This window comes from Benincasa hispida, chromosome 12, assembly GCF_027475165.1.
Source record: "Benincasa hispida cultivar pf3 chromosome 12, pf3_genome.v1.1, whole genome shotgun sequence".
Classification (NCBI taxonomy): Eukaryota; Viridiplantae; Streptophyta; class Magnoliopsida; order Cucurbitales; family Cucurbitaceae; genus Benincasa; species Benincasa hispida.
In genome coordinates this window covers 3779140-3789778 of record NC_143489.1, presented here as the reverse complement: position 1 = coordinate 3789778, position 10639 = coordinate 3779140, and the positions used below count along the sequence as shown (strand labels likewise).

General features: G+C 29.8%; 2 protein-coding genes across 2 annotated transcripts; one reads left to right on the top strand and one right to left on the bottom strand.

Moving 5' to 3' along the window:
• The first annotated feature begins 1062 nt into the window (after positions 1-1062).
• On the top strand, positions 1063-5470 carry LOC120093005 (DCD domain-containing protein NRP-B-like). Its single transcript, XM_039051297.2, has 4 exons — positions 1063-1638; positions 2151-2974; positions 4034-4117; positions 5128-5470. The coding sequence occupies exons 1-4, from the start codon at positions 1416-1418 to the stop codon at positions 5278-5280; spliced, it is 1284 nt and encodes a 427-aa protein (XP_038907225.2). The 5' UTR covers positions 1063-1415; the 3' UTR covers positions 5281-5470.
• Positions 5471-6212: 742 nt separating this feature from the next.
• LOC120093006 (Glutaredoxin family protein) lies at positions 6213-8582 on the bottom strand. Its single transcript, XM_039051298.2, has 2 exons — positions 7585-8582; positions 6213-6736 (listed from the first exon to the last, which is right to left on the bottom strand). Exons 1-2 carry the CDS (start codon positions 8415-8417, stop codon positions 6496-6498), a joined length of 1074 nt encoding a protein of 357 aa, XP_038907226.2. The 5' UTR covers positions 8418-8582; the 3' UTR covers positions 6213-6495.
• Between the last annotated feature and the right edge of the window lie 2057 nt (positions 8583-10639).

The window sequence follows — 10639 nt, the reverse complement described above, 5'->3', positions numbered from 1 at the left end:
AAGTCACAACTCTATTCTCTTAGGCTACATATCTCTCGTCCGAAAAGAATCACAATTGAATTACAACTTTGTTTTTATTTTTTAGTTTTTAAAAATTAAACTTATATTTTTCTATTTTTTTATAATAATTTATATCTTTTTTTAGTATTATTGTTGAATCCTTAACTAAATTTTTATTGAAAACCATTTTTTTAGTTTTCAAAATTTAGATTGATTTTTTAAACTATTGATAGGAAGTAGATAAAAAGGGAGAAATTTAAAGATGCACATGGCGTTTATAAGCTTAATTTTAAAAAAACAAAAAAAAAAAAACAAATGTTTTGTATTTAATAGGTCATTAGTTATTGAATAAAAAAGCATTAGTTATTGAACTTTCAATTTTGTATTAAATAGTTCTTTTAGACCTTCAATTTTGTGTCTAATATATTTTTAAATTTAAACATTTGATTCTATATCTCATGAGAAACAAAATTTTCAATTTTGTGTTTAATAGGTCATTGACCTATTCAATATATTCTTTTTTATTTTACAATGCTAGTAAACGCATAATAAAAAATTCAATGTCTTATCAGATACACAATCTAATTTCATGTCTTATAGGTTCATTAATCTTTTTTAAAAAAGTTGAAAATACTTGATATCTATTAAATACAAAATTGAAAATCTCATGACTTATTAGACATATTGTGTAAAGTCCAATAATCTATTTAGATACAAGATGTAGAACTTATTTAATACAGTTTGAAATTACATAATTTTATGGTCAGATCGTGATTTTTCATATATAAATGTAACTAAGGTATCTCCTTCGTAAAGGATTTCACCATAATGGCGAAGTATGAGAATAGTTGCAATTATACATTCAAACTTCAATTATAAAAATGAGTTCTCAAATTTATACGAATACTAAATTAAACCTTCAAACTTACAATAGTGGAAGAAATTAAACCCAAAATGAGAAAAAAAAACAGTTACATTTTTATCATTTACGAATATAATTTTAACAATTGTATGAATTTGAAAACTCACTCTTAAAATTGAAAAGATACGATTGCAACTATTATCAAATTATAAGAGTAATTTTTTTTTAAAATTCTTTTTAAACTTCTAAATACTTTAAAAAATCAAAAAGACACAAATTTAAAACTCGGATTAAATTTGTAGCTTAGCCTAATAATTAAAGAGGAAAAATTTTCCACTATATTGACAAATCTCTACGGCATCCTTCATTTCCTCGAAACTTCCCTTTTCCCCTCTCATCTTTTCCTTATTTATCACTCCATTTCTCCACCAACTTTCTCTTCATACACCAACTCTCTTTTTTAACTCTCAAACTCCCTTCTTTTTTTTTGTTTAATTTTGCTTCTTTATTTGTTCTTCTTTTTCGACGATTCCGAGGTGAAAGAAATTCAATTATGGATCAAAATTACAACAATCTTCAATCGTTCTGGCAATTCAGCGACCAGCTTCGGCTTCAGACTGCTAATCTTGCCAATTTGTCCACCAATGATTCCATTTGGAGCAACTCCTTTGTCTCTAAGAAGAACCACAACAACTTCGATGTTCGGGTCGGAGCCGAGCTTGGTTCTTCTAACTCTAACCCCAAACTTGCCTCCGACCTCAATACTTTTAATAACGGTACGTTTGCTTAAGTTTATAGATTACGATAAATATGATCTTTTATCCGTTATTTTAAACGATGCCTTCAAGTATGTGATTATGAATTGATATAAGCATAACAATCTATATATTTATTTTTAAAATTGTCGATTTAGAATTTCCAATCTTTTATTATAGTCTATTAACATTCTTTTTTAAGGTTTTAATTTTAAGAATTTCTAATTTTTAAATTTTTAATTAGATATCTGATAATTTTCAAAATTATCGAATAAGTCAAAGAATTATCCAATTAAAATGTTGAAAATCTATTATTTTTTCTTTTAATTTAAGAATCCCATGATTTAATGACCGTATAGTTACTCTACTTCTTGTTTGGCCTAAAAAATTTATGATCCATTAAAAAAACATCAATTTAATATTTTATTAATTCTTTACACAAAATTGATAGGACTAAACAACTAAGTTGTAATTTAATAGTAATAATTATTATTTGAATAAAGCTTTCTAGCTAATGTGGTGTCTTTTCACAGACGGTTGGAACAGTTTCAAAACGGACGGGTCGGATCTTCTAAATATGAACCCGAAGCCAATTGGGTCGGGTTACAAAATCAAGGAGCCGGCGAACGATTACCAAATGTGGAAGAGTTTCAAGCCGGGATCCGGGTCCGATCTTATAGGCACCAGTCCGAACCCGAAATATATCGGGTCGGGTAACACTAACCTCAACGATCAAGCGAACGATTTCGGATCATGGAACAGTTTCAAGTCAGGAATCGGGTCAAATTTTATGACTCCGAAACCGAATCCCATCGGGTCAGGCACAACCCAAAAGGATCCAGTGAACGGATACGGATTATGGAACAATTTCAAGCCAAAAACCACCGCCGATTACAACGGATTCAACGACGGGTGGAAAATCAACAACGGAGGACCAACAATACCGGTGAAAAACCAAAACCCTAAGGAAATCGGAATTAACAGCAAGGGATTGTCCTACAAATTGGGGGTTCCGGCGAACACTAACGGGAATTTCAATTGGAAGAACAGCAGAGGGAACGGCGGGGAGGAGGCGGAGCAGGGCGGAGGGAAAGGGGGGAAGAAGGGGAATAAGGGGAAAAACGAGGCGGAGAAGGAGAAGAGGTTCAAGACGTTGCCGGCGGCGGAGGCACTGCCGCGAAACGAGAGAATAGGCGGATATATATTTGTGTGCAATAACGATACGATGGCGGAGAATTTGAAACGGCAGCTTTTTGGGCTGCCGCCGCGATACAGGGATTCGGTTAGGGCAATAACTCCGGGGCTGCCGCTTTTTCTGTACAATTACTCTACACACCAACTTCATGGAGTTTTTGAGGTGAGGATTTTTTTTTTTTTTTTTTTTTTAATATTATCATTATTATTTAATATTTCAATTTCTAATAAAATTTTAATCGAGATTAAAATTTGTTTTTTATTCTTCAACTTTTATGGAGGTAACCATATCTCTTAATTTTAATTTATAACTTCAAATTTGTAATAACTTAAGCATAATCATTTCATTTTTGTTTTTGTTTTTTAAAAATTAAGTCTATAAACATCTTTTCTAATCTCTTGCTTTGAAATCTATCTTTTATCTATGTTTTAAAAAATCAAGTCAAAATTTGAAAAGAAATAAAAAGTAATTTTTAAAAATTTATTTTTTGTCTTAGAATTTGATTTAGAATGCAACTCTTCTATAAACCATAGTAAGAAAAGGAAAGAAAATAACCTTAATTTAAAAAAAATAATAAAAAAAAAGTTACAAAATGAGGCTTTAATCATTAAGTTTTGACACCTAAGCATAAATTTTAACATTAGTTCTATCTATAAATTTCTATGTTTTGTTATAGGGTTAGTGTTTTTAAAAACCTATATAAAATTTTTATAACTAGAAAAATATTAGTTAAAAAAATCTCGTTTTTATTTTTAGAATTCAGTTACGAGTTCAAATTTTCTTTTTAGGAAATATGAAAAATATAATTGAAAAAATTGAGAGGAAACAAGTATAAAATTAAAAAATAAAATCATTTCTAAATGGGACATTAGCTTCTATATTTTCGAATTTATAACAATTTAATTTCTATATTGAAAATACTTATTACACACAAAATATGAATATATTGCTAAAAATGTTTTGACATACTACTTACAAACTTTAATATAATGTTTTTGAAAATTCTGAGAACTAGTTGGGATAACATAACCTTTTCCTAAGAAATTAGTTTTGATATTTAAGAAGAAAAAAAATCAATAATTTGAGTTTATTTTGAACTTCTAAAACCCATTTAGAAGGTAACATGCATAGTATCTTCTTGACTATTGTTGAAGTATTTTGTGATTATTAAATGAAAGTTTAATAGTGAATTAATAAAAGTAAAAAATAAAATAATGTCAGGCTGCAAGCTTTGGAGGGACAAATATTGATCCGACGGCTTGGGAGGACAAGAAATGCCCTGGAGAATCCCGTTTCCCTGCTCAGGTATAATTTTTTTAATTTTATTTAATTTAATTTTTTATCATCTTAATATAATGTTCAAAATTAAATATATTACCAAATTTATTTCTCAATCCAGATTAAAGTAAAAGATTGATAAATGATTTTATTAGATATAAAATTAAAATTTAAGTTTGATTTTATTTTAAAGACTCTAAATTTGAAGGACAAAGTATGGCCAAAATATGAAAGTTAAGAAGTTAAAGTTGCAATTTTGATCCTTATTAAATGGTCAAATTATAAATTTAGTCTCTAAATATTGAATTTTGTGTCTATCTAATCGTTGAAATTTTAAAAGAGTCTAACCAGTTCTTAAAGTCCCATTTAATAACAATTTGATTTTGAAAAATTAAGTTTATAAATTCTATTTCGATATATAATACTTTTGTTTTGTTATTCACTTTCCATTAATATTTGTAAAACCTAAATTAAATTTTGAATTTTTTTTTTGAAATCTTGTTTTAAAGGAAAATGAGCGAAGTTATTTATAATTATAGCAGTCTATCGCGGTCTATCATTGATAGAAAATGGCATTTTGCTATACTTGAAAATATTTTCAATAATTTTACCATTTAAAACAATTATCAATATCACTATCCCTAAGTGATAAAACTCGATAGATATCTATTAGTATCAGTAATAGATATTTATCGTAATCTATCGTTGATAGATAGTAACATTTTGCTATACTTGAGAATATTCTAAGCAATTTTACCATTTTTAATAATTACTCTTTATTTATCCAAATTGTTATATAAAATCTCTCTATATATATCTTTAAAGATTATACATTTTACTTTGCAATTCATAAAGTTATCAATCCAAACTTAAATTTTAAAAATAGAAATCTAAAAATAAATCATTACCAAACGAGACCTTAACTTTTACTTTGTATTTTAAAAAGTTTAGAAATTAAATTTATAATTTAACCTCGATAAAAAAAGAAAAAAGAAAAAAGAAAAAATGACTAAAGATATTTATGAAATATGGTATAGGTGAGAGTGATAAGAAGGCAAATATGTGAGCCATTGGAAGAGGACTCATTTAGGCCAATTCTTCACCACTATGATGGCCCTAAATTCCGCCTTGAGCTTAGCATTCCGGAGGCCATTTCTCTCCTTGATGTTCTTTCCAACCAAGATTCTTAACTTTTGAACACTTATTTAACTCTAGCTAGCTACAATATATCTTCATGTAAATACTTATAAGTCTTCTCTCTATCATATGATATCATATATGTAATATTGTTCAGGATGGGGAGCAAAAATTTTACTGTATACTACATATAAATAATGGTACGTGCAATTGAGATATTTTTATACTACCTTCAATTTTAAATTTTGGTCTAGTAGCAAAAGTACATTTTAGATTCTTAAGTTTATCCATGATGTTAAATTTCTGTCGAGATGTTGACATTTTCATATTTCTATGGAATCGACTTTGACATGAAGGGTAAATTGATATTTCCTATGAAACATAAAAAAATAAACAACAAAAAATCACTCATGTAAATATGATATAAATAATAATTATATTAACTTATTTAGAAAGCTGAAATGTTTATTTATTAATTTGAATTTTTTGATTTTATAATTTTTTTCATAAATATTCATCAATATTGCCGTTTTATCTGACCATTTTGAGACGTTAACATTTTAACCTTTGAGTTTTTCTAGATGAATATGTTTAGCATAGCTTTAGTTGATGAAACACAGATTACCAAATTTCGATAGTAAATGGTTTGATTCCTCACCACGTGAACTTCAAATAATGATGATAATAATAATTTATATCAATACTATATATAATAAGTGTCATGACGAGAGAATCTTTTTCTCTTCATCTCCATTTTGTTATTCATGTTTTAATAAATGCCAATTATACTCCCACCTTTAATAAATTGTACCTGTTCATCTTATTTCTTTTTATTTTTTTTAACGCATGATCTCTTTTACGAATGTGTATGAAAAGAGAGGAGCAACGAAAAACAAATTAAATCAAATACACTCGCACTCACTTATAACTAAAATCAACTCGCCCGATCAAATTGAAAATTTAAAATTGGGATATCTAGAGAAAGTGAATTCGAACTATAAACATATATTGAAGCCATATAAACAAGTGTTGAAATTTTTTACAATAATCTAACCAAAAGATCACATGATCCCATTACTTAAAATTGATCATTATATAATCCCCTCCATCCTCTTATTTCACAACTTTCTCTTTCAATTTTCCCTTCATCCAAACACCCAAATTCCACAAGCATTTTTAAGTATAAATGACATTGAAGAAACACAAGTATAAAAATGCAGTTCATATTCATCATCTTCCTCCATTATTCTTTGCCATCAAGGATTGTTTTAATGACAGGCAGGGCAATGAGTCAAACCATTCTCATTACAAGCTCCACATCTCTCCTTTGTCTCCCCTTTTATCACTTTGCAGCTCCCTCCACACTCCAGACATGGCACAAATCTCGCTCCGCCGCACCCTTCGCACCCCTGACGACCTGCTCCCGTCTCCACTGCTGCTCGTCGTAGTATTCTCCGAAGCTTCCCCACTTCATTTAGTGCCACAACCTCTTCTGCCCCTCCGATATACCTGCTCAAAATAATTAAATCGATCTTATTCTTCGGTTTAAACTTTCGAGTTTGGTTCGTGATGTAACATAGTATCAAAGCACTAGTTAAAATCATGCAATGCCGTTTCCTTTTCAACTAATATTGGTAATCACTTGTATTAATTTTGAAGCCCAAAAGTGAGTGAGGAACAATATATATATATAAATAATAGAATATGTGAAACAATAGTAAGAATACAAATAAATAAATAAATGCTTGAATCTTTTCTCAGTTTAGTCCTTGATCTTTAATAGGTTCGATTTAGTCTTTTACATTTCAAAGATTTTTCAATAATATCCTATTTAATAAAAACTACTAGAATCCATCAATAATCAAACTTACATAGCAAACTCAAAAAATGAAAACTTATAATTCTCAATTTTTTTTAAGAGATTCTTTTAGAATCAAATAACAAGTTCATCATTTGAATTTAGTTTTTAAAATTAAGCTTATAAGCACTAATTTCATTTTTTTTTTTTTTAAAAAAATTGCTATTAACTTTCTACAAATATTTTTAGAAATCAAGTCAAATTATGAAAATTGGAAAAGATGGTTAAAAAAAGTTATTTTTATCTTTAGAATTAGGCTTATTTAAAAATCATATTTAAACCACTTAAAAAAACAAAAAAAAACAAAATTTTTACAAACCATACTTAAGATCATAAGTAAACTTATCATCAACTAATTTCAAATTTTAAAAGCCACTGATGAAAAAAATAACCATAATTAAACATGTAAGCAACGAAATTAAATATTTTTAACATAAAAAAATTAGTGACTAAAATATATATTTAGTTCAAAAGAGTTTAGTAGTTAGTTAATAACTACCTTCCCTTCACAAACATCCTCGGCACCGTCGCCTCGTCTCCAAGCAACTCCTTGAGCTCCTTCAAAAACTCGCCGTGCAACGCCACGTCACGCTCGTCGACGACCACCTGCTGCAACTCCAGTACCGACTTCACTCTGTTACAGTCCTCAAACGTCCGCCGTACGCCCCTCAACGACGTCGTATATAGAACCACCGTCTCCGCCCCTCCCGGCGGGCATCTCTCTGGAAACTCGCTCAGCGGGTCGAACCGGACCGGTTTCTGCCCCTCTCTTTCTCTCTCCTCTCTGTCCCTCACTAGAAATATGTTCTCCTTAACCGACTTGAACCGGTCTGGGTCTCCGGTTCTTGGCTCGGGTTTTTCCGGTCCGGGTCTAAGAGACGCCGCTTTCCTCAACCCAGAAGGTTTAGACTCGGCGGCCGGCTTGGCGGAGGGCGACAACTTAGCGTCGAGCTCCGCCACTGTGTGGAAACTCGAGCTCTTACGTGGAGGTTGTTTAGCGACGACGACGGCGGGGACGGCAGGGGGTTTCGTCGGCGGTGGTCCTGTAACAGGGCGGAGAGCAGGTTTGAGGTCTTCAAGGGCTTTACTAACCTCATCCCACGAATGAGGAGCTTCAGACTCGAAACTACTGAGCTTCTCCAGAATCGGAACCGGAACAATCGGCGGTTTCTCCTCCTTTACCGAGTCCGCCGCGGGCGATGGCGGCAGCTCATCCATGACTTTAACCCAAGGCTCCTCTATGGCGTTTATGTCAAAAACCGCAAAGCTCGCGGGCGCTGGACGGTATACATCGACGGTGGCCTCGATTCGCTTCGAAGAGGAGCACCCCATTGCCGTCGATGAACTTTCCGGCGTCTGGGTATGGGATTTTTTAAAGTTATTTTTTAACTAATTTTTTTCTGGGTGTTTGAGTTTATGGTTTATAGAAGGGTGGAATTGGAAATGTGGTGGGAAATTAGAAGGGGACAAATTGGGGATTCTTTGTGTGGTTGAAATGTGAAAGAAACGAGGCTTATCGGATTTTGAAGTTCTTGTGTAATTCTCTACAACGCCTCAGGATGAGAAGTGGTGGGTGAGTGAACACGTGGATTAGGTGGTGTTTGCCACGTTGGCTTTTTGGGCGGGAAGATTGGGAATTAGTGTTTTATTTGGATTTTTGGTGGGTGGCTTGCAAAGTTGGCCCATCTCTCAATCACTATAGGTTTTGGAATGTTGGAGTTGAATTATTAAATCAAGAAAATTAATTAATTTGTAGAGTTACATATTTTGTGAGTCAAAATATCATTATTTAATACGAGTTTAGAAAATTTGCATGGAACGCTTATGGTTTTAAAATTTAGAGTTAAGAAGTATGTGTTTGGAATATAGAATTATTTAGTTGAAGCGAGAGAGAGAAATGATTGAATATGAAATTCCTGGATAAATGTATAAACTTCAACGGTAAGAAATATTAAAATTGATGAAGTTGAATTATTTAACACAAATTTGTAACGTTGGTGATTCAAACATCATCTTTATGTTTAGAAAATAAAGTTGTTTAACTTGAAGTTTTGAAGTTTGTAGGTTAATTTCTTTTGTGCTACTTTTTTATATCAATTAATATATTAACACTTTTTTATGTGACAATAAGATTAGGTTTACTATTTGGCTAATTGTATTGTTTTTCATATTTGATCTTAAGATTGAGTAAAGAATAGGTCATGTAAAAAATTTTCAAATCAAAGAAAATTTAGAGATAATTTGTAAGATTTTTATTTAAACGACATTTACTTAATTTAAATTCGTAGAACTATAATAATCAAATTGAAACTACGCTCGAGTTATAAAGACAAATTAGTAATTTAACCATATGCTCTATTGATTTTTCAAATTATTTGTCTCCTCATCCAAATTTTATTTAAAAGATAAGTATGTTTAGGAATTTAAGAATCTAATTAAATTTTTTAAAATTTTAAAAAATTAATTAGACACAATGAAATTTAAATATATATCTCAACTAGTTGATTACATGTGAAATGTTTAAATTTTCACTTCACATTCTTTAACTAAAATAAATGTTTAAAGAATAAGAACTGATGTTATAATTTAACAAGAAAAATAAAATCTTTGATTGTATCATAACAAGACTTTAATGAAAATTATTTTATTTTATTTTTTTGGTGCTTCCACTAACAAAAGGATAGAAGTATACATTTTTAAGACAAGAATGTGAATCAAGCTGATTTTAGATTAATTCTACAATTTCCCCCCCTTTCCCCCCCTCTTTTTTGGGTTTTTTTCTTTTTGATAAATTATTATTTTTTTTTTTAAAAAAAACCCTAAACTTTGTATTTTGTATAAAAAAATGCCCTGAACGTTCAAAAGTTAAAAAAAAAAAAAAACCCTTAAACTTTCAAAAAGAGTTAAAAAATGCCCTTGCCACTAATTTTTTTTAGATAGAAACAATTAAATTTTTGTTTCAAAAATACCCTTAAACTTTTAAAAGTTAAAAAAATATCCTTAATTTAAAGAAAGTTAAAAAAAAAATACCTTCACTATTAATATATGAACAAAAACCATTGATGCCTTATTGCAAAAATAACTTTAAAATTAAAAGAAAGGTTTAAAAGTGCTTGTACTATTAATATGATGATCAATTTGTTTGAAGTTTTCTTAAATTAAAAAAATCCAATTTTAAAACAAATTATACAAATATCCTTATTTTTTTTCGTATAGATAGTTTATTGTTCTATTAATTTTCCAATTCTTAGCTTACACAAATTTTCCCAGCAACCCAAATTTTAAATTAAATAATAAAACCCCACAAAATCTTGTAAAATTTCAAAGTCATATTCTCTCCTTAAAACATACAAAAATGATAAATAGTCAAACAAAAAAAATATATTAGGCTATTAATAGACACTCAACAACTAATATACATATTTGTTAGAACATTTAAGTCCTAAAATCCCTTGCTGCTTCCCTTATTCTCTTGTTTCTTATTATACTCCATATATCTGAACTGAAATGTATAATTTTATTTATTTATTTTTTTAAATAAATAAATATTAACC

Coding starts and splice junctions, on each gene's coding strand:
- LOC120093005 (XM_039051297.2), top strand. CDS start 1,416: ATGGATCAAAATTACAACAATCTTCAATCGTTCTGGCAATTCAGCGAC. Junction 1,639..2,150: donor CCTCAATACTTTTAATAACG/GTACGTTTGCTT, acceptor GTCTTTTCACAG/ACGGTTGGAACAGTTTCAAA. Junction 2,975..4,033: donor AACTTCATGGAGTTTTTGAG/GTGAGGATTTTT, acceptor AAATAATGTCAG/GCTGCAAGCTTTGGAGGGAC.
- LOC120093006 (XM_039051298.2), bottom strand. CDS start 8,417: ATGGGGTGCTCCTCTTCGAAGCGAATCGAGGCCACCGTCGATGTATAC. Junction 6,737..7,584: donor AGGATGTTTGTGAAGGGAAG/GTAGTTATTAAC, acceptor TATTTTGAGCAG/GTATATCGGAGGGGCAGAAG.